General features: G+C 37.3%; 1 protein-coding gene across 5 annotated transcripts in view; it reads right to left on the bottom strand.

Annotated features, from left to right (window-relative positions):
- col18a1a (collagen type XVIII alpha 1 chain a) overlaps positions 1 to 25,625 on the bottom strand; it is an 81,600-nt gene that overhangs the window by 28,005 nt on the left and 27,970 nt on the right. The window contains exon 1 of one of the 5 annotated variants that reach the window (XM_082176658.1): positions 9,726 to 11,081. The exons of 1 other annotated variant lie outside the window; for it this stretch is intronic. In XM_082176658.1, the coding sequence (XP_082032784.1) occupies positions 9,726 to 10,755 (1,030 nt within the window). In that variant the 5' untranslated portion in view covers positions 10,756 to 11,081. Of the gene's footprint in view, positions 1 to 9,725; positions 11,082 to 25,625 lie in introns of those variants that run through there. 3 more of the 5 variants (XM_082176659.1, XM_082176660.1, XM_082176662.1) reach the window with 3 other exon arrangements.

The raw sequence follows: 25,625 nt of genomic DNA, 5'->3' as shown, positions 1-25,625 counted from the left end.
ACACAATAGATATCATCAATGCACTTTTTGGATAAAACTGCGGTGTATTTTGGCCATGATCAATGCATTGTCACTTTAATTCAGCGTAAGCGGCGCAGCAAAAATAGACTCTGCGCCGAAACGATCGCGGCACTGCTGCTCTGCTCTGCCGCGCCGCCTCTGCGTGCGGTGTGAACGCTCTAATCTGTTAACATGGGCGCCGAAAAAAATACGCGCTGCACGCTCTGCTAACGCATGCAGTGTAAAACCGGCGAGTGCAGTTCCTAAAAGCACATTACTGGCTTTGCAAACACTGTGGCACTTTTATATTTTATTTGTTTACATTCCTGCCGGGTATTTTAAGTTGAGGTGCTATTTGTTTATATATTAGACTTTTTTTTATATTTACTGTTGCACTAAAGTCCAAAAGTGAAGAATTTATGTTATTTATTACTTGATTGTTCAAGCTACCTCACAGAAGTGCTCTGTTTGTTAACAGAGTTGTTGAATGTTAAAATAAGGTGAATTAAATAAAAAATAAGGAACATCCTGGATCTGTTTTTTCGCTCTTCTTTATTCTTTTTTTATGTATTATAGAAGTATCGGATCGGGACTCGGTATTGGTAGATACTCAAAATCAAATGACTCGGACTCGGACTCGAGGGCAAAAAAACCTGATCGGGACATCCCTACTCTAAAGAATAGTCTATTTTGTGTGACTCATATGTGGGAATTTTTTATAACCTGAAAAAAATACAACCCTTTAGATTTAACAAGAATGTACATTCATCTTCCAGTAAAATTTCCCAGTTTTAATAGAAAGTGACCCCTTTGTTTATTGTTCCCAGACCTTCTTGAGAATCTAATTCACTATGTATGTAATTTACTGATATCTTAAAAGTAAAAATGTTAATGCTTTATACTATGTGAACACCCTAAAAACTAGATTTTATAAGACGCACAAGGCTGCAATAAGTACTTTATACTTTACTCAAGAGGATATAAAACTTGTTTTGACCTGAGAAATGGGAGTTTCATGCCAACTACTACAAATATAGGTTTCTCCAAAATAAAAGTCATGTTATCAGTAGTTGACACAAAATATTCAAAATAATTAAAATAACTAAATGAAGTTTTAGAGACAACCAATTTCAATAAAAAAATAAAAAATAAAAAAAAAGAATTCAAAATAAAATAAAAAAACATCACTGGATACTACTTTTTGCAGATGATTATATATATAAATCAAACTCAAGACTGCTGGGTGAGATCAAAAGGCTTGCACTAAAAAAAACATGGCTAGAAATCTTCAAACTCATGGTAATATCACTCAACACAGACATATTTAGCTAGTTGTGAAGATAAGCTAGACATGGAAACATCACAGGCTCCATGTGCTGACATGTCATGAGGAGGAGGGAAAGGTGTGAGGTTACAGCTGGACAGCTTAAGAACCTTCTTGCCTCCACACACACACACACACACACACACACACACACACACACACACACACACACACACAAACACACTGCATCCTCTAGGCAATTCTGCTTTTTTAAATATAGATAAGTAAGGACAGTGTGTTTCTTGCTGAAACATCCCTCCTTTTTCTATCATACGGAGGATGATTGTTTTGTTAGACAAAGCACATGTAGCATGAAAAGAAAAAGAAAAACAGCATGAAAAGAAAAACAAAACGGCACCAAAACAAAACAAAACAAAACAAAACCCTAATGAAACGAATCAAAACAAAACAAAACAGCATGGATAAAATCAAACCCAAAAAGCATGAAAAGAAAAACAAAACAAAACAGCATGAAAAGACAGCTAAAACAAAACCCTAATAAAAAAAATAAAAAATTAATTAATTAAGTGCTCATTATAATAATGCATAAATTTGTGTTTTGTAATCATTTGCAGAAACATAGAGAATTACTTTATGTTCAACTTCTAGAACTTTGAGCTGCTTTCATGTTGAAAAATAAATGTTTTGAACCATGACTTGACTTTCTGAAGTTCTGAAAAAGACTACCAAGTATAACTCACAACCACATGGTTTTATTTATCAAACAAGGATCAAAGACCTTTAGGGGCTTACATATTCATCATTAAGTTCTTCAGATGGTGCTTTTTTTGTTATGAGTTGGAAAAAAAAACTCTTGCCTTTGTTGCACATGAAAGGATTAGAAAAGAAAACACTTACGTTTGGTTTTGGTGTAAACCAAAGAATCAACCCTATTCTTTGGGTTGATTTGACTAGACACAGGTGAACCACTGTTCTGAGTTTCACTATTCAAAGAGTGACCCATGTCTTTAGATCATGACAGTCTAATGACAAGCTTAGAAGAGGAGGAGCTTTTGGAGCTAACCTCGCATTCCTGCACATGTTCAGGTGTTGCTGTGTAAACAGAAGACATGCTAAACCAGCGTTCAGAATGGCTAATGGCCACATCAATACAAGACTACATTTTTCTGAGACATGTTGGGCTTGTGAAAATCACTTTAGGGAAAACCAGAAACTGTTGCTTTTCTGACAGCAGGCAATAAATTCTAATGCCAGAATCCAGATGTGTGTCGGGATAACATACAGAAGTCCCTGAGGCCATGTGCGTCTGCTCTTGTACATGAATACAATAGCCCAGATATTTGACACTACCGACTATCATAAAGACTTTTAATATTTTTACAACTGAAAAGTGCTTTGACAGCATCATAATTACTTAATCTAGGAAAGACAGAATAGTTTTAAAGTAAATGGATGCAACCGATTTACTGATGCATAATGTATTGGGGGATTTAGGATTAGACTTGATTTTATTTTTCGGGAATTGATTGGATTGAAATAAGTATGTTACATACCAAAAATGTAAAAATTATTTCAAATAAAAATATTTAAATATAATAACAATTAAATTGTGTTAACATAGATCTTACATAGACAGAGTACAGACAATTTATTCTCACTGAAAGTAAATCTTTTGTCAAAAAAACATTTTGTCAGTTGGTTGATCTGATTTTGTACAAAACAAAGTAACTAGTTTTAGTCTATTAACTTCTTTCCATGTCACACACTGCTGATAAGACTGATGTGGCATCCATATGTTCACCAAACAAACCAACCTTGACATCAGTATGTGGTCAATGTTTTACTAGCCTGTTGTAATATGGTGAAGATCTTTAAGGGTCACCTTGTTAGAGTTAAATATTAGCGTTTTAAATAAAGTGCCTGTTTATCTTTTGATCCATACTATGTTCTCAACCTCTTCGAAACTAAATAGGTTGGTTAAAGCAAAAATAAAAACTATTACAGGTGCTATTACCTTTCTGGGTGGATTTATTACTGAAAACACAAATATGATGTTAAACAACAAAGTCACCCATCAAAATATGACTTAAGGGCTCATGATAAACGCTGAAGTCCTTTCTCAAATTATAGCTGATCAGGGCATATTACATAAAGGGGCGGAGTCCACATGCTGAGAGAATTCGAGGCATATCTAAATGACAAATGGTCTTATAAAACAATATTATAGAAATATTATAGAAAACTGCTTAATTGTTTATATTGTTACATAATTTAAACTATATTCGTCACCTTCAATAGCACTTGAAAGTGCATGAAACTGAACTGAAATTAAAAAAATTAACTCTCTCTTTCAAGCCCACATATAAAGCCAACATAATCAAGTAACTTCTAACTTGTTCTGCAAGTTTTAGCTTGACGTTAGATTAGTTTACATAAGTTTGCCGTTTTAATCTAAGGCTGTCTCAGAATGCAATTTCTAATCAAGCATTTTAAATAAGATGTGAGCTATAATCAGTTTATCCTAAAGCTTTAAGAGCCTCTTACCAGTAGGCGTCCCTTCTTAATCCTGACAGAAAACGCTAAATCATCAGCATCATTCACTTGCACTTATCAAACGTCAGCAATCAAAACGCCACATGACCCAATTATGCCAAATAAGCCTGTATTAAAGATTTGTTGACTTGTACCTTTTATTGGACACTAGATTGGACACAGCATTAAAGCCCGTAATACAGTTCAGCGCAATTGGAAACCTGCACAGCATCTTTTGCCAATGGAAGGAAGAAGTACGATCCAATGTGACATCAACACTGCCAATTTACCCCAGCAAACCCGTTTAACCTTGGAGGCACAATACAGGCACAGAGGACAAGATTCTCAACACAACACTTCCACATTTTTACTTTTTTCTGACAGTCGAGTCATCTTGGCAATTTCAAGAATTGCCCTCTCAGTTGATCCATTACAGAATGAATTGAGCACACTGTCTATTGGCACTCAGAGGCTCTATTGTTGTGGAAAAGGTCCATGGAGGGCCTCTGACCCAATGAGAAATCTCGCACAATCGCTTCCATTTTCCCAATGAAACCATTTTTTCTAAATCTAATAGCTCCATCTACAAGCTTCACTGGAGTCCAGACACTACATAACCCCATTAGGATCTGTGACACTATTTGAGAAAGCTTTCAGAACAGTCACAGGAGGATATGAGATGGGACCATACAGAAGATGAAAGTGTGTGCGCAGCAGTGAGAGGGAGAAACTTACTAAAAGTAATGACAACTACTAACAGAACTATTTGAAGTAGCTTGTAGATTCATCAAAAGTAAATGCATTTAAAATGATACAAAAGATTTATATTGTTCTTTTGTACTTCCATTCATTAGAGTATCCTGACAAAACATGAATCACAGTTTCCACAAAAATATGAAGCAGCACAACTGTTTTCAACACTGACAATAAGATATTTCTTGAGCACCAAATCAGCATATTAGAATGATTTCTGAAGGAAACGTCAAATCCTTCTGACACTAAAGACTGGAGTAATGATTCCGAAAATTCAGCTTTGACATTACAAAAATAAATTACACTTCAAATAGAAATAGCTTTTTTCTGTATTTTTGATCAAATAAATACAGTCTTGGTGAGCAAAAGAGACTACCAACTTTTGAATGGTAGTGTACATCAAAGCAATACATATCTGTTCTTTGAGAAGTTCCATTCATTTTAGTGAATCAATTTACATGAATCAATTAAAGTCTACAAAAAAAAGTCTACACATACATATCTGCAATGTGTTTTACTGAAAATTTCAATGTAATACTGTCATCATAATTCAGACTGTATTTGTGCCAGATAAACACACATTCTAAAAAGAAGTTGCTCTGTTAAAGTGCTTTAATAGTTAACTAGCTTGTATAGTAGCTTGGGAGGTTAAGGTTTCAGTGTAGTTTCCCCAGAACCGGTCCACCCCAAGGGAATTCTGATGAGAAAAGCAAATTCCTTAAAATAACAGACTAATTGACAAAAAAAACAATCAATTGTAGTTAAAGGAAGACTAGACAGTCTGTTACACATTAGCTTGCCCTTTGCACATGGCCCCAGAGCCTCACAAAGGCTAACAATGGCTAGACACTGTCACACTTAACAACCTATTGCGTGACAATTACGCTTTCCAACACAAGCAGAACACCAGGAATTCACTTTCTAGTTTGCGATGAAATAAATGTCAAATCCTTCAAATGTAGCTAACATGAGAACCATATAATTAGCATAACTAAATCTGTGAACACAACATGAGCAGTCTGCTGCACCACAGGGACCATCAAGGAAGCTTTACAGCCGCTGAGAAAGCCTCTGACACGCTGCTTGCATTATAAAAAAACATTAATATTGTGGTTTGATCTTATCTGCCAATTAGCCTTGAATGTCTAAAAACAGTGCCTAATTTCATTTCATTTAGATGTTTCCATTATTTAAGATGACTTTAATTAAGGCTGATGACTAGATTTAAACATACAGACAATAACAAGGCTCTGTTTACACCTAGCATTATGTTGCCAACATAGAAAGACCAATTAACTGATTACAGCTCACATAGTCTTAGTTATCAAAACATTTCTACCATTAATTCCCAAAATTAAGGAAAAAAATTGGAGTTCATCAAAAACATGTTGAACTTTTGTGACAACATGCCCCAATAGTCACAATATACATTGTCACAACGAAGGGCTTTGTAGCAAAATTTGAAACAAAATGTAATTGCAACCATTTTCAACATTGATAATAATAAGAAACTTTTCATATCAACATTTATGTTAGCATTTGGCAAATTCAGTTTTATACTATTATATATATATATATATATATATATATATATATATATATATATTACACAATACAATATATTTCTCTATTTCACTATATTGCAGTATTTTTTTATTGAATACTGTACATGCAGCTTTGGTGAGCATAAGAGACTTCTTTCAAAAATATTCAGAACATCTTACAAACCCCAAACTATTGTTTTGGCCACTAAATTTGTAGTTGCCCCAATAAAATGTGGCAGCTTTGTGACCCTAAACTGAATTTCTTCCACTGTGCCACTTCAAAATGACTTGGATGGGCTCCTAAAACATGATGTCCACTCAAAGTTGTAAATATAACAAGCTGTCTGAAAGATAAAGTCTTTTTTAGACACTCTTTTAAGATAAAGGCCATTTGCCCCCAGCAAACACAGCTTACAGTGCACTAAAAATACTGTACTTGAACAGCACTTGAAATTCAAGCTAGAGACTCAGCTGTTTTTTTTATCATATAAATCCATGGTCCGAAGCTATTCATCATGACTCTATTTGCTCATTGTGTATTTATACATGTTCATTTGCTTCACATGACAGTTTATTCTGTACCAGTGTTTCTAGATGTTTATCACGAAACCACACAAATACCAACTGAATGTTCTCAGGATTTACTTGGCAGAGGATTGCAATCATAAATTCAGCCTGAACATATGGACTAACAATTCTGTGTTAAGTCACTCCTGCCAAAAATGTAACCTGAAAGCTGCATTTACTGCGTCTCAGCACAAAGACATACTTATTAGAATACAGATGGTTCTATCCTCCAGCCACAGAGACATGCACATTTATCTGTCCTGCACCGTTAAGAACAAACTCTGGAATGAGGGGGGGAAAGTCATATGAACGGCATTCACTGTCAAAAACAACTCAAGATCAAAGTGTATGCATCCCAGCCATTTATTCAATAAAAAGAGCTCATGTTTCAATAAGAAAAACACATAGTTCCAGGCAAAGTACATCAGAGCCCTTTTTGAACATCTTTATTTAATAAAACCAAATTAACTTACAACCAGAAGAGCTCATGGCATTTTCATCATGCCTACAAACAGCACCAAAAATTATTCTGCTTAACTTGCATTGCTATTTATTAATAAATCAGAGTAAAGGGACTTTCCACGCCTTAACAGGAATGTAATATATCCAGCTTACTGGTGATGTATGGATAGGTTAACAATTTGACCACTAACTGCATTCTCAGATAAGAAACAGTATGCATTAGAGAAGAGCAATGTGCAGAGGTGTTTCTCTGTATTTACCTAAACTTGACAAATAACAGTTCTAAGATACCCCAATTAAATGTAGGTTAAGAAAGAATGTGGGGTATTTTTATGGTAAATTGTTTGACAATCTCTTATGGATTTATTCTTTTAAGTTCACCAAGTCTGACCACATGTACTGTATGAAACTATGATTATCTGAGCAATTACAATTCACAGGGAGAAGTCACAATTTAAATCATACCTCTCACTACCACTAATTCCTCAAACTGCTCAAATAAAGTTAAGCTACACTAAATGATCTTAAGCAGATCCCTATTTATATAATTGGAAAATTAAATGTACTCAGCAGATGTGTGTACTGTTGATACTGGATGTATTCAGTGCTTCACAGGTTAGTTAAGAGTCATGATTCCCACACCTTCTGACCAATGAACTTACAGGACACTTCCATCCATTCTTGATTTATTTCATTTCACTCAACAGATAAACACAATTTTAAGCTAGGAATGCTACGATCGATCGGCCTCAGATCGGTATCAGACGATAATCACATTCTATGACTCAGTCGGTAGTCATTAAGGGTAGGCTACACGACAACGATGTACTAAAATGTACGATGTACATTTTTTTCCTTCACATTTTTTGCATACAGGTGACACCATTCTCAAAACAATCCCTGTGCACATGGATCTGTGAAAATTACTATGAATTATGTATGCCAGGCCAGTAGTTGTACGATGTCACTTTGTAAAGAAACACTACGTGCATGTAGACTGAACGTAATACGTCACCGTTTTCATAAATTCGTGTTTTTGTAGTTTACACAGAGGCGATTACAGTATCGTTTTCAAAAACTTGCACTTTGAAACCCGTTTGGGAAAAAAAAAACGGGGAAAAAACGCCATTGTCGTGTAAATGAACGGCTAAAACACATAAAAAGTTTTATGTTTTTAGTTGAAAATGGTATTGTGCAAATGGACCCTACATTTGGCCGATCTCACGAAACGATCGCAATTTGACAATGTAAAACCATAAAAAGTTGCCGCCGACACACATGAGGCTTTCACGACAAGTTCTGCTTTGTAACTTTGCAAAACATTAGCAAACTTTTATTTAGAGAAGGTTGTCTCAATTCAAACGAGCCCACACACAACATAACATGATGTAGATCTTGAGAAAATCCTCACGGAGTGGCATGACACGATGCTCGGCTAAAGCTACAGGACCTCCAGGAACCGATCGCATGGCAATCGTAACAGTGTTTTCCAACGTCACTTGAAAGTTCAACCAATGGAAACTGGATCACGGGTATGGTGGGTAGGGACAATATGTAGAGACCAAATCAAATGTTTTACACACATTTCGATCGCTCAGATTGACAGATATTGATTTACAGTGCGCCATAGAATAGCAGCGCACAGCAGAAACAGCTATGGAAGACCATCACTCACCAGCCAGGATCTTATTTCTTGTTACTTATTCTATGTATAAATATTTGTATGCTTTGTGGCGCTTACACATGTAAGTAGTTCTTTTGTTCAGTAAAAGTTAGCCCAGATGCAGTTGATATGATTGTGAACAAGACCAAACTTGATTTTATGACCTGTCATATATACTTTCTAATTGTCATCATGTCAAGTACGAATAATAAAAATAAATCAATAAATCGCATCACTTTTTTCTGGGGGTTTTCCAGCAGTGTTGTAACATATAAACGTTTTCTTACCAAAAACGTATCAAATGAGACCAGGTACTTGATGATACCTTGTTTTTTATAGGCCATAATAAGCAATTACTTTTAAGTATGCCACTTAAAATCACGTGAAATCATTAAATATGCCTACAGGGTTTAAGTGGTTAACAGTGCCAGTCAACAGAGAGCTTACATATCACTTTTATAAAGCTTGAATGATCAGGATCGGGCAAACATGATGACAAGAAATTGGTAGTCGGTATCAGCTGCTAAAATCCTGACCCCTATTTTAAGCCAATTAAATATTTTAGAGCTAACTAAAAGAAGAAAACTAATTCTGAAAACCACAACAATTCAAGACCGTGGGAACAGAGTCGCATGTATATTGAAAAACAAACACATAAACATGCAAAGACTTGATTTAGTAGGCCATGCAGTCATCCTTCACACTTCCATGCAGTTTTGACAAGCGTGCAAAGTGAATACATTAAAACATCTCCCCAGAGACTCTGAGTGCTTACAACTGGTGAGGACCACACAACACTAACAGACAAACAAAAACCCTCACCAAGACTGGTGGATGACAAACAGACAGACAGGTGGCACTGGTTGAAAATGCATCTTTCTTTTTTTTTGAGAGAGATAGCATTCTAACCGTCCGTTACCTTTCTGGTTACTAACTGACAAGCACCGATACCCATCATGCTTCTCTTCAGGCAAAGAGTGGCACTCCACGGGGAGGCGGCCCTCATCCAGGAGCGTCCAGCAACTGTCACGCAGGACCTCGCAGAAACTGCGACAGGGCAGTGGGGGTGGCAGTCCAGACGGGCCGCACCGCGGTGTCAACAGCAGGCAGAAAAACCATTCCAAACTATGATGGCAGTTTGACCGCAAAAGCCATGCCCATTGGGTTAAAACCACCTGAACTTCCTCCACGCTGCTCTGATTTAGAAAATTGGGCACCATGAAACTATCCACTTTCCTTCTGGTGCAAAATGGCAAATCAGGACCGACTGGCAAGCAGCGAGAGGATTCGACAACCGGCATGCTAGCAACAAAATACTCACTTTCAATGGTTAGTAGATTATCTGAGACAGAGTATTCAGAGGAATACAATGTCGAGTTATCATAATCATCATGCTCAGTAGAATTACGCCCATTTAAATTATTATATGTGCTAACATTTTTAACCAGAATGCTTTCATTAAACTGACTGTATGATGGGTCACTGATGCTCTGAAGTCCATCCATCTGGTCCACTTTGGTCTCCAGCTTGAGGTTTCCCACATGCAAACTAGCATTTTCACCAGAAATACCTGAATCGTTGGTTGACGTAACATAGGCATCCTGTCTTTCAAATTGAGAAGATCCAGATCCGGATCCAGAAGCAAATTCATACTCATTTACAGATTCAGACTCAACCCCCAACCCGGACCTGGATATGAACTCTGATTCCCCCTCAAAATGACCTCCACTGTAACTGACCTCTTTTTCCACCTCAATTACGGAAGCACTTGTACCTGCTGTTCTGGTCCGTTCTGTCCTCGGTTGGGATGTGGGCCTTATGGTTGTCAGGAAGGCCGGTGTCTGCGTGCCCTTCGTACTCGAGATATCATTCCAGAACCAGCCATGTGTGTGGCGTATGCTCAAGCACACCACAATAAAGAGGCACAGCCAAAATCTCAGCTCAGACATCACGTTCACTTCCAGTCAATTCAGCAATTCAAACAGGATCCTGACATGCCCTCTACAGTAATCCACACCACACACACAGAGTCTCGTCCCTGGCTCACCGTAAAGTCACCACAATCAGCCCACAAGCCAGGGAGGAAAAGTTTAGAGGAGGAGTAACATATTTAAAAGCGAGCAGGGGGCTGCTTCGTCATTGGCCGAGCTTGGGACCTTTTCCTCCCCCGTAGCTCCATCTCCCCTTTGTCCTTGTGAAAGAGTGTCTCTGATGATAGATATTCTGACCAAAAATGCCTCCAAGGCGTGCTTTTGTATATGCCGGTGCTTCTAAATGCCCTCGCTGATGGAATTTAGAGTTGTTTCAACTTTTACAGCCTTTGTAGGGGCACAAAAATTCCACAGACCCACTGTTACACAGAAACAAGCTGCTTAAAACACCTCTTAGATAGAGACATTTATGCTTTAAATAGTTTTTTTTTGTCATTTGCTGAAGTTCTGTTTTTTATTATAATTAAAAATGAATACTTTTTTGTTCATTTTCTGAAAGAAATGAACTAGTACTAGTGCTTGCAAAGCATGAAAAAAATGGATATTTATGTAGTTTATGAAATGTTGCATCAGGGACACTTTACAGCGAGTTATCCAAAGCAACATAACAGTACCGTTGAAAATTTTGAGGTAATAAATAGTTATACACAAAGCATGCATTAAATAGACAGTTAAGTAACTTTTACAAAAAAAAAGTTTTAAATAAATGCTGTTCTTGTGAACTTTCTATTCATCAAACAATCCTGAAAAAATGTATCACGGTTTCCATAAAATATTAAGCAGCAAAGCTGTATTCAGAAATGCTTCTTGAGCATCAAATCAGCATATTAGAATGATATTTGAAGGGGTCGTGTGACACTGAAGACTTTCAGCTTTGCCATCACCGGATTTTAAAATATATAAAAACAGAAAACTGTTATTTTAAATTAAAATAATATTTCACAATATTACTGTTTGTACTGTATTTTTGATTCAATAAATGCAGCCTTGATGAGCATAAGAGACTTCTTTCAAAACATGTTAAAAATTACAGACCTCAAACTTTTGAACAGTAGTGTATATAGTAAAATTATAAATGTGATACATTCTAAAAATTTAATGGAGTCTGTATGTTACGAGAGATAAAAAGATTATTGATATGAATAATCAGAATGCCTGAGGAATATCAATATGCAATCGCTCTATTAAATATAGTTAACAAATGCTATAAAGACCAAACTATGCTACCTAGTTAGGACAACTGTTTCATTACATTTTTTATCCTTCTTGATACAAACTGTGTTCCCTGTTTAGGAGAGACGTCATAAATCCTTTCATAACTATGTCAATGAAGTTCACACAGAAGCCAGCTTTGAGCTGGAACAAGCTGTCTAAAAACTTGCTTACCTCCAGCATATTGGCTTAAACCAACCCCCAATACAAATCTTGTTCTCTGGTTTAAACTTACAATTAGCTTTGACAGTGGCGACCACATGTTCTGTGCTTCAGTTACAGAGTTATCTTGTGCACTTGTCCAGACAAGCCTACGTGACAGAGACCCTCCACATGCTAACTGACACTCTATAAGCACTGTCAAACTACAAATATTTCTCCTGAAGAAATGTACAAATATGAACACATGCATCAGTGGACATTGTGCTTCTCTCGAATTAATTTCAGAGTGTAAAAACTGTGTCTACGCCATTTTTTTCAGTATATAACGTATGTGAATATACCATCGCAGATTCACATAACGCTATATTCCAAATAGTATCCAAATCCCTGAAAATGTTTATGTACTATAGCATGAAGAAATCAGAACACAGCCACTTTAAAAATTACTATATGTTTTTATAATTGCAGGAGACACAACTATAAAAAAAATAAGTGCACATTGTCAAAAAAAATTGTCAGTGTGCTCTTCAGTCAGAAACGAATGAACTACAATTTAGCCGCGTTTCCACCGCAGGATCTTTCCCCAGGACCTAAGGACTTTGGGGTGGTACTCTGTGTGTTTCGACCGCAGGAACCAGAATCTAAATGAAGTTCCGGACAAAAATTTCCCCCTCAGAAAGTCCCTGCTCACGAGGTAGTAATTTTCAGGAACTTTCGGGGGTTGGACTTGGGCGCTGAACACGCTGATTGGTTGAGTTCATGCAGCATTTTGATTGGTTGACAACACACAGCATTTATTTCCACCACCATTTTTAAAAGTCTGTTGCGATGCGTGCAGTAAGAGTTGTTTGCTATTCAAACCAACAATGGAGTTTAAAAAAATACGACAGATGGACAGATGACGAGGTTCAGGCTTTATTAAGATTATATACAGAGGACGAAAGAGTTCCTGGGACGAATTGTTCCGGGTAATTTTGGTGGAAACGCGGCTTATGACTAAATACTAGGGATGGGCATTCGATTAAATTTTATTAGTCGATCGTCGGGAGAATTAACGATCGACTATCGATTAATCATTAATATTTTTATATTGAAATGTATTATTTCTTTAACTTTTTATAAATTAAAAATGCAATGAAAATACAAAAATACAGTTTGTTTGTCCTCGATGAGATCTTTATTACAAGAAGATCAACTTGTGGCAGTGAAACTGGACGTTCGGTAGACTTGAAGATTCATGCGGTGCTCTAAACCAGCGGAACCTGCAGCTGCGAGCACCCATGGCCACTTCATCCGTTTTCTGTGATCGGATAGCTATCCGGTCGTGAAAAGACCAAATCTAAATGCCCTCCGAAACGCATTCGAGACGGATTTAAATCCGATCGCTCAAACCACTTTATACTTTATATCTGAGACGCATTCCAGACGAAACTGGACAAGAGTAAATGCATCTGGTTGTTGAAACCACATATGTAAATTTGACTTATCCCAAAAATGATAAGAAATAAACGTGTGAGAGCGTGTTATAGGCTATATGTCATGTTATATCCAGATATGACGACGCTACTTCAACACGCATCACCACAGATGAGCATCTATTCATCAAGCTAACGTGCAAACTATCGCAAATCAAAGTGAAAGTCATTCATCAACACACAATCATCTTCATTAAAAGTAAAGAACCGAAATGATCTTACCAGGGCTGTTGCCGCAATATCTTGTTGCGGTCTTTGATTTAGAAATTTTCGCTGATGATCAATAAAATGCAGCTCATATCAGTTGCATTCGATGACGTGCAACAATTTAAATATGCATATAGCGCGGGAATTCAAGATCGGATTTATATCCGTTTTGCAAAAACACATTTATGTGACCAGGTGTAAATGGAATCGTTTTGATAAATCAGATAGCTATCCGATCTGAGAAAACGCATGAAGTTCCCATAGAACTTCTGCACCAGTCTACTGATTTCTGTTGAGAAAGATAAGCATGTTGACATGATCTGGGATCAGACGCGACCGCAACCTGGTGACAGCCAGTCCAGCCGCCGAAAACACCCGCTCTGAGCAGCCCGGTCTCACCCCAAAACGTCATATACTGACGCGTCTTGACCATGCGTCAACATACGACGAAAAGGGTACCCCTTTAACGTCAATATGAGACGCAGACAGAAGCGCACCAGCAGCGCCTCCTAGCGGTACCCTAACGCATACCTAAACCTACCCATAACCCGAATCGTCACACATGGACGTTATGGGGGTACCCTTTTCGTCGTATGTTGACGCATGGTCAAGACGCGTCAGTATATGACGTTTTGGGGTGAGACTGTCAAGCCGGGGCAGCCGGGGACTGACGTTGCCGGGATGCACAGGTACCTCCGCGCTAAAATTAATTCCATTGCTTCAAGACACACTACGCAACGCAACCTGCATTAGTTTAATCGATAACAAATAAACGTGATCGACGAAATTCTTAACGATCAATTATCGATCGTCGATTAATCATGCCCATCCCTACTAAATACTGACAAAATTTAAAAGACAATTAACTATTAATAAAAAAAATAAAAAACCTAAAAAGATACAAATAAAACCCAATACTGGTCATTTAATTTAATCTTTTAATTTAAAGCAATCCACTGAAAAATAATGATTTAAAAAAAAAAATACAGTACAAAGCAAATTTTACTATTGTGAAGTACTTTGGTTAAAAGTAGAGAAAAGTTAATAAAATAAACTCAAAAAGTCTAAAATCTTAATGAATAAAGTTTTTCTCTTTGACAGTGCAGACATCTCAGAGTAACAGTATAAGCCAAAAGATACAATGAAGCCTTGTGTTATGTTGTGTTTTTCTTATTATCCTCAGAGCTGAATTTATAGTAAGATGAGTCTAGGATGCATAATCACTCTTTGGGGTTTTGATGTGAACTGGATAAAAAGCTGAACCAGGGGATTTGGTTCAAAGAAAACTCTAGAGTTCTCTTCTTAAACAGTGAAAGGACACAATGAGGCATGCAGATATTTCAGAAACCTACAACGTCTGCCAAACCCCTTGAGGCACAATAGAGAAGTCAACCCCTCAGAACAATTCATCAAGAGGCACAGCCAAAATCACTGGGGCAGCCCACAGTGAGTGTGGGAATTGCATTAACAAATGCTGAGCAGAAGCAGACAGTCCTCAAGAACACAGCGAATCTAGCATTAACTCAGCATAGCATTTAGATTTCAAATGGCCTCTGCTGGAAGGATTCTCATAGGTTCTGTGGCAAAACCTAGTGAGCAGCCTTGTTGTCTACTGCCTATGTAGACATCTACCTTCTGAGATAGCGTCCTAACTGAAATAGAACCTCAATTATAACAATTTAAACAGACTCTATTGTAGGTGTGACCGAAATCACACACCGAATTTCCTGACCATTAAAAAGTGCAATCTACAGTATGTGGTATGAACCCGCCATGTTGGATTTGTCATGTGACCTACAGTGTCAGTTGAGTTGTTTCATTGCCATTCCTAACTCCTCCCCCATTGCCTCATGGGATAGTAAAGTGTCCATTGGATGTACGCTTCAGAATCTCACCGGGTACTCTTCGCCAACTCTTTTATACTGGACATACTATTTTTTTTCATTTACACACTATGTATAGGAAGTATGCAACAACTTTGATTTTTTTTATTGGCCATGTCGCTATGCATAATGGGATTGACTTCTACAAGGAGGATACAAGCAAAGCTACATTAGAACTTGGCCAAAAGAAGGTATTATGCTGCTTACCTTTTGGGAAAAGGTCACATTGAGAATTGAGCCCACAATTTCTTAAAATGCTGCCTATACAAGCAACTTGGTTTTAGAGCAGAGCCCATTTGTTAAAGATTGGAGGAGAAAATCCTCCCAAAATTAATCGATATTAAGTAACCAAAAATGTTTTATTATAGAATTCTGCCAATTCCTACATGCAAGAAATGCATACAGTAAAGTTGATTAGACTCCGGTGTTCACTGCAGGTTAAAGGAAGTACGACTGACTTCATTATTTTTTCTTCTCATTACACAGGAAGTAAAGGTTAATGAACTGCAAACACAGCTTTACCCACAAGGACACTGAAACACGAGCAGCCATGAGAACATGACATCAACACATGCTTCTTATTACCTCGAGCCAAAATGTCACATACATCACCGAAGCAACTAACAATTCAATAACTGGCTAGTCCTGCTGTTAGCTTTTACATAAGGGTTAATGCTAAACCTCATGATTCAGGTCATCCATGGGTGGGAATCTTAGTTTACAATTCTCAACGGTGACTCCCTCGCAGTCGTGACCTTTCTCGGCACACACTCAGGGCCAACGTGTTCTCTGCCATCAGCCAAAAAGATTTGTTTGGTGGATGAAAGCTGCACTCATCAGGATGTGATTTAACATGAATTTTAAAATGTAAGGCAGCTTTTACTCATTGCCTTTACAGAACAAAAATGCTTGTGATGTTTTTCTTTTGGGGAGTCCCTCATTCCTTTAGACTGAACTGGGATATTCTTGTGCCAAGGGACCCTAATGATTTGGAAAGTTTGGCATCTGAGCTTTGTTTTGAGGAAAACTTCTATTAATCATACAACAGTAACACCAAAATAGGTGTCACGTGTTAGTCTGAGGACTTTGAGGTGCTCAGGATATATGGGATGTGCAGCCAGAAAGGATGGGTGGCCAAAAGAAACAAACATCCACACCGGTATGTTCTCAGTCACACTCCTCTGCAAACTCCTATGAGGAAACTGAGCTTTCCTGACATTTCCTGCCTCTCACTGATGAGAGAAGTGTCCTGGACATGTAATGTCCTTGGGTGTGTTTGAATAAAAATATGTTTTGGACGGTGTTCATCAAATCTACATGGCCTCATATGTATCTTCAACTAAATTACCAAATTAATGCAATAAATGAAATAGATGAAAACTATACAGTGTACACTGCTGTTTAAAAGTTTGGAATCGGTCAGATTTTTAAAAGAAATTACTGCTTTTATTAAGTAAAGAAACATTAAATTGATCCAAAGTGGCAGCAAAGACATTTATAATGTTACAAATATTTCTATTTCAAAATAAATGCTGCTCTTTAAAAAAAAAATTCTATTCAACAACGAATCCTGAAAAACAAAAATATTAGGTGTCACAAATATTATTATAGATAGATAGATAGATAGATAGATAGATAGATAGATAGATAGATAGATAGATAGATAGATAGATAGATAGATAGATAGATAGATAGATAGATAGATAGATAGATAGATAGATAGATAGATAGATAGATAGATAGATAGATTCATAGAAAAATACATCATATAGGGTTTGGACTGCATTGAGGTGAGTAGGAAAACGTTGTCAAATAATTGAAAGGATCTTGTGAATTTGAACAAAGCTTTCTATATTTACAGGTGACAGGGAACTTGTTGAGTGCATGTAATTAACTTGAGCATAGGGATAATAACAGCATTTCATCCTGTTTCCGCTGTCCACAGGCTTTCTTTTTAAATGCAGAGAGAGTCTGAACCTCTTACCCAAGCTGACATGCCAAAAGCAGAAGTTATGAGATGTACAAACAAGGTGTCCTTGATCCATAATAACACAGTAACAGATGTGACACAGGTTTACAGCATCAGCAGGAGCAGACAGAATAAAAAACTTGATTAAATATATTCTTTGGGTTTTTCCCACTGAGATTTGTCATTACATAGTCAAACAGCATTGAAGCAGACATTCATACAGGCTTTTTGAGGTCAATTTAAAGCAGTTAAACTGTTTACTCTAAAATATTTCACCAAAAAAAAAATATGACGGAGGAAGGTCCATGGTCACACAGTCTCCCTCCCACCTGAATATAATGTTTAACTCCTTTAGAGGGACTTACAAAGTAAACTCTCTCAAAATAATTAATTTTAGTGTGTGTTACTGATAAGGAACAACAGAATGTTTTACAGAAAAAAAAGAAAAAAAAACCTTGCCACAATATTATTTGCCATCACTGTGATTTAAAAGAAGTACGGTTATGGGCTAAAATCATGCTTTGTGGCTCCTGAGTTTTGCAATGTTGAGCAATGCACAGAGGCAAAATTATAGATGGATCACCTACTTAATAAAGGAAAAGACAGGTTTAGAGCAGATTAAACTGAACAACAGATTACAGATTTGATTAATATGCTCTCTTAACACCAGCCAAAGGGGAAAACCTAGTGATCACATGCTGCAATTTAGTGTAACCTCGCTCTTTCTCCCATCATTTCACTCTTAGACTTCGTCCAAATGGCTTAGAAGCCAAACTGAGCACGTGACCCACTTAAACCTCTAATTGCAAGGTCAGTCCTAAATGGACACCATATTGGACCACTTACAGGAGAATTTAAAAAGGGTCACATCACCTTCCAGTCTAACATTTCATCATATGCCACTTCATAGGTTCAATAAACCCTACATACGTTCAGACACAAGCTTGCAAAACTATAAAACCTGCAAATGTTCAGATACACAAGTCAAGATTGCAACCAGACAAAATTATCAAACCGGTAAATATATCATTCAAAAGACATGGGCATGCCTAGTCTAAATCCCGTGACACACCAAGCTGATGTCAAAGAGCTAGCGGCGACGAAAGCTGACTGTGTTATTGCCTCTCGTCGGCTGTTTCTCTGCCAAAAAGCTGCGCTTGAACATTTACATTTATTCATTTAGCTGACGCTTTTATCCAAAGCGACTTACAATTGCTATATATGTCAGAGGTCGCACGCCACTGGAGCAACTAGGGGTTAAGTGTCTTGCTCAGGGACACATTGGTGTCTCACAGTGAATTCGAACCCGGGTCTCTCACACCAAAGGCATGTGTCTTATCCATTGCGCCACTACCACCCCACACTGAACACACTGAAAAGACTAAAGGCGACTGTCAGCTAGCACTTGCGTTCTCTGACTGCATGTAAGTAAATATCTGTTTATATCAGCAGGTTTCATTAGTCTATTTTCGCCATTCAAAAAGGAAACCCGAAACTAGGGCTGCAAATATACAACCGTTAAACAAAGAAGCGCTTGCTTAGCATTTTGAACATCAATCACGCTGATCACTTTCTTCATTCCACTCGGCTTATGTTACTATGAAAATATTCGTGCATTCGATTGCTCAGGTAAGATGATGCAAAAAAATAAAAATAAAACAGCCTTCTGTCTGTACCGTCTTGACTTATTTGATCGCTTTCATCACTTTCGCTTTTATTCTCCTCGTTCCCTAAGCTGAACAGCCAGAGTTCTCTCCCTCACCGACGGCCTGATGCTGAATCAATCCAGCGGCGTTTGACTAGAGCCAGCGGTGCAGAACACACTGAAAAAAAACTGAGCAGACCGACGGTCAAAAACAGCCCGACGGCTTGGTGTGTCCTGGCCTCAAAGCTTCAGAAAAGTGCTGCAGTCAGTAAGATAATTGAGCGTGTAATCAGACCCCTGCCATAAAGCCAGAGGACACTCAATAGCCCCTCTCGGTGTCCAGTGAACTTTCTATGCATTGTAGCTTCCTCTGATCTGTCCTCACCTTTCAGGTCCCCCGTCTATACATTGTTTCAGAGAACTATACATCCGATATAACATTATACCATACAACAAAATTAGTGAATCTGATATGGACTAAGGCTGACAATAGCTGTGGACATTTCAACACAAGTCCTTTGTGAAGGAAAGACAGTGGGACTCGACAGACCGAATTTAAACAATTTCTTCTTTAGCTGCATTTGAATATGATTACATTAGTTAGTTAGTTAACCTTTATTTAACCAGGCAAGTCACTTAAGAACAAGTTCTTATCTTCAACAACAGCCTGGCAGGAGAGTTAACATCTCCTGAAAGACATACATTACAATACACACAAATATACATTCATTTAAGAAAATCTTGAATTAAAGGAACAGTTCACCAATAAAAGAAAATTCTTCATTATGTCTTTCCAAACCTATATGACTTTCTTTCTTCCTTGGAACATAAAATAAGTTATTTATCTTTTCTTATTTGTTTTAAGACATTTGAATGAATTTTCATCAATTATTAAATCACTTTAGCAGAATTTTCAAGCTGTTTTTGTCCATTCAATGAAAACGAATGCTGGCGTCAAGTTAAATGGGTTCAAAACAACATGATAGGGTCAGAATATTTTGAAAGTATTTTCATTTTGGGGTGAACAATCCCAAAGTAAACACACAAAGGAAGTGTAAATGGATATAGAAGTTCAAGCTACCCATCATCATCTACCAACTGACCTACAGTTTGAGCTCTCTAAGGAGCATATGGAAGATCCATATGATGTGTTTTTACAGCTAAAAGGGGTTGTAACCCCTGCACTGGGACTCCATAAACCGAGGTCACCCTGAAAAAACAAATCCACAAGACCCAATGATGGGAAAGGCATTGCACAATAAAAACACCCTCAGCCCGAATCAACTACAACCTGAAACAAAAATGCACGTACACAACACAACAAAATCCATGTCCAACACCTTTCTTGCTTTGTGTGCATGTGCATAAGTGTAGGACCAATAAAGGACAAAAAAACTAAACAAAGGAGTACAGAAGGATACCCCATCTTAAACTTCAAAGACTCAGTGACAATGACATGGAATGCATGGCATGCCTTCATGACACCAGCAGGCTTTTGTCTGGACCTCTCTGGCTCTCTGTCAGCAAGCGAGCCGCAGGAGAGCATTTACATGCTAAACACTGCTTCCTCAGGGACAGAGCTCACTCAGGGGGCTGCTTCAAAAAGTAATGAGTTTAGTTAAGGGGCATCTCCTGAGCGGAGGGTGGTCCTGGTTTCATTCTATCTCCAGTGGCTCCAAGAGCTCCACTGATAGTCTTCTAGTGAGTCATGGTTTGTGTCATCTAGCTGTGTTGAATTGTATTGATTCTGCAGTTTTATTGTTCCTTAAGGCACTTAAGGTTTATTCGACATACTGGACTTAATTTTCATAGACACAAAAATATAAATAACAGGTCCCAAATGTTACTTCGAAGCTTAAGTCACACTTAGTGCTTAATGTATGAATAATGTAAAATTAGAAACAAAATATGATATACAAATAATATAGGAAAAAATAAATGAATAATAGGTGATTTTTTTTATATAAATATATAGTAATATGTTTAATATATTACTAATAATATAATACTGCTGTTCAAAAGTTGTTTTAAAAATGTTTTAAAAGAAGTCTCTACTCTATTCATTACTCTAGGCTTTAGTGTCACATGATCCTAAATCATTCTAATATGCTGATTTGCTGCTCAAGAAACATTTATTATTCTTATCAATGTTGAAAACAGTTGTGTACAATTTTTTTGTTTTGTTTTTCAGCATTATTTTATGATTAGAAAGTTCAAAAGAACCGCATTTATTTGAAATAGAATCTTTTGTAACATTCTAAATGTGTTTACTGTCACTCTGGATGCACATTTGCTACATTAAAAAAAATCAAAGAATCCTGAAAAAAAACTTTACACAACCGTTTTCAACTTTGATAATAATAATAAATGTTTCTTGAGCAGCAAATCAGCATATTAGAATGATTTCTGAAGGATCATGTGACACTGAAGACATATATACAGCCAACTTCCGTCTTTTGAAAAGTATGCTTTTAAATGTGACTCAAGTGTCAAAAAACTTGTATGACTTATCAGTATTTACCAACATTATTAATGTAAATGACAAACTTGAACAAATAATAATAATTTAAACATTTTAATTATGACTAACATTTCTCTCACTTTGTGTCTGGTCTTCACACTTACAGTATTATAAAATGCTGCACAGGATTTAGAAGAGAACCAGTGAATGTGTTTCCTCAGTGGTTAAACTCATCCAACATAAATTTTCAATGCCTACACCTCCCTGAGCAGTGTTTTATGTTATTTTAAAATCGTAAAACTTCCAATTCTATAGTACACTCCACTAAATCTGTCAGAAACAACTGCTTGGAGAGCTGGGCAATTCCCTAAACTTTTCAGCGTTATCTACAGACTTGCTGAAACCAAATCCTTACAGCTCCACCACGGGAAATAAAGCAGTAGAATTATAACACTGAACTCTAGGCTAGAAGTTCACGTAAAACCAAGCATCAAAGATTCCATAAATGAGAACAGACTTCCAATATAGACGCTAGAAGGTTTGCAGAATGAGGTCAGACTTAGGAGACTTAGAGGAGCATGTCTGGGCAGAAACAAGTGTTAGAGACTCTGAACAGTGTTGTTTCTCGGCTCTGAACGGCAGAGAAGTCTCCCATTGAGAAAATGGACAGGAAGGAGTGAGTTAGGGTTGATTTCTGCAACGGAAAATATCTCTCAGGACCCTGTCAGGGACGTGTCATGGCCCACCGGTGCAGATAAGAAAAGCCTCCTCTTGACAAGCATCTTTCAGACCTCATTCATGTACTGAACGCTGAGTAAACACATGCAACATAGACAACCTCATGAAGGGAGCAGCCCAGAGGGTCTTTATCCTGCTCAGACACGCTCTACAGTCGCTCTCATTCATGTCATCAAATTATCAAAATGTAGCATTCCCGGGAGATCCTTCACAAAGTCCATACTAACAATGGATGGCAAATACAGCAGTCTACATCAAAACAGGCCAAATCTGGAAGCAACATGTAGCTTTTCACTTGCCTAGACATAACAAACAGATACAAAACAGGCTTTATTACTAAAATGGCTGAGTAAACTATTTCCAGAAAATGTTCACTTGTCTACATCTGGGCATATATATTTTATTGCTGCAAGTAATAGATTTAAAGATGTCTGAGAATGCTTTCCAAGTTCCTTAAGGACAAACTTCAGTGAGCATGACGTCCTTTAGCATGAGTGGCTCCCTCTGCTGTAAGATGAGAGGTTTACACAATGTTAACTCTTGTATAATTGAGATCTCTTCATCAAAATGGAAAAAACCTAGCATTAAAATGATCATACAGATCTGAAGAATACAGAATACATATGCTAATTAACATTACAGTAATGTTTAATTCGTTATCATTAGTTATTGCATTAGGTATCATGAACGAACATTGAGCATTTTTACAGCATTTATTCTAGGTTAATGCTAATTTATAATTTATGTTGTTCATTGTTCATTTAAGTTCATTCATAATAGACTGTTAACCTGAAAATGAAAAAATGTACATGAAGCAATTTACATACTGTAAATAAAAGTATTGTTCATAGATGCTCATGTTATAACGACGACAATACTCATAATTAATCTTATATTGATCTTATATTGAATTTCTTGCATTAAAGGGAGAAATATCAGGGCCTCGATACTATTTGGAAAAGAAAACATTAACCAAAAAACAACTATTCAGCAAACACATAAAAACCATTCAGAACATCTAAGCAACTGAAGAGCTAGCATTGCGGCATGAATTTTGCAAGGAAAACATCACTCAAAATCTAGTTTTATGCATTTTTTTTTAGGATTTAATAAATGGTAACTATTACCTTTCTCCACTAGAGGGAGCTACAAAGACTTCTTGCATTATACAGCTAAAGTCTTAAGAATAAAGCATGAGTGATATCTTTAAAATAAAATGAGAAGGGTGAGGTGAAGCAAAATATGCTCTTAAGTTTAACATTAAAAACATTTGTTACATATAAAGATCTGATAATACTGTACACCTTTACTGTGAGGTGGGAAATCCTTTTGTTTGACAGGCTTCGACCATATTACGCATTAACACCGTTACAATATGCACTTGTTACTGCACATACAAGGCCAGATAACGTCTTAGCGTGTTTGATCACTGAAGCTATAGTTTTATCTAATAATCAAGCCTGAGGAGAGATCGAGCGTGAGCAGCTAAAGCATAAAACACCCCCCAAACGCACCTGTTCAAACACGCATGCAGACACACACACGCTCGGGTTGTTAATAAGACTTGTCAGCATCTGATGCTGTGCTCTCTGTAACACCGCGCGGTTCAAACAGTTCATTCACGAGGGACAGAACCGAAAAAAAAGACAAACACAGAGGGGCGTCCCTCATCTGCTACTTAAAGTGAAGGACTGTTGACATTATTGCCTTTTATCTTGTGTATATCAACACACTCGGGACCCATATAACATACGGTTACAATAATGTGCTGATTGCACATCACTTTACTGACTGTATCAGGTGTGGAAGTCTCACGTAGCCAGACTTCAGATTTTCTGCATGTTTGGTCCATACGTGCTATTTATTGGTGTGTATACCACAACAAATACTTGTTCCATGAGGTTCACTTACAATGTTACAAAAAATATATATATTTTCTGTGGAACAACAACTATTTTCAACCTTCATTCTGACCCTCTGTTTGAAATCATCAGTTTTTAAGGGGTGTCTCCTTTAAAGGCCCCCTGAAATTTTTAGATTTTAGTATGAATATGTTAGCCTTAAGGTTATGATTAAGCTGGTGTGTTCCAAAACAATGACAAAATTCACATTTAGGAGATATATGCATTCAAAACTTACAGTCCATCACTTCTGCTAAAATGGATTATGGATTTATATGACATCACCGCGGACTTCCACTTCTCATCACATCTTCTGTCCAATCAAATGCTCTTTAGAATCTAAAGCATCTCTCACCGGGTTGGAGATGTGTGTTTGGTTGCTCAAAGGCTCAAGTTTTATTCCGTTTTCCAACTGTATGTTGGTTAAGAATGAAATTGCTAGAATTTATTCACACCTCTACTATTGAATCCAACGTTTCATCAGCGCTCGGATTCGCTTCCATGGTGCTGTCAAGTGCGACTTGCAGTCTGTGAGGTAAACTAAACGCTATTGGCTATTTGAAAAGTGGGAGGAGCCATTCAATATGTCCTGCCTTAGCTTCCTGTTTCAGTGGAAATTACGTCAACGCATCATACAAAGCGACATGTTCCAAGGCACTTCAGTGGGCCTTTAAGGTTTGTCAGTAAACGGCCACTATTACGATTGGCTAACGTCATTGCATAGGAAACTGTATCAATGCCCACTCGCTATTGCATGCGAATAAGTGTTTTGAAAGTGTTTTGATACCCACAAACAAAGTCGTTTCCACACAAACTTCTAAAGTGCATAAACTGTGTGTTCTTACTCACAGAATGCAACTGATTAGATTTCAACCATCAATATACATCAGATGGACGTGCATCAGTAAACGTACACTGGGCAGGTGACAATGAGCAAACAATCTCACTGTTTTCACACTATATAAATAAAAGCACTGTGGTCTTTTCCACTTTAAAATGGTCATGCACCTGGGAGACGTTTCGCTAGATTTCAGAATCACCGTGAAGAGCTTTATCTCAAGCAAACAGCTCATGAAAACACAAAGCTGAGATCAAATCTCACGCTCAGGCTTTTTCACAAAGCGGCATCAAAAACTTCAAGCATATGTTCACTATTACAGCTCTTGGATGTGTTA

This window comes from Leuciscus leuciscus (genome assembly GCF_965113295.1).
Source record: "Leuciscus leuciscus genome assembly, chromosome: 7".
Taxonomy (NCBI): Eukaryota; Metazoa; Chordata; class Actinopteri; order Cypriniformes; family Leuciscidae; genus Leuciscus; species Leuciscus leuciscus.
This window is presented reverse-complemented; position numbering and strand designations above follow the sequence as displayed.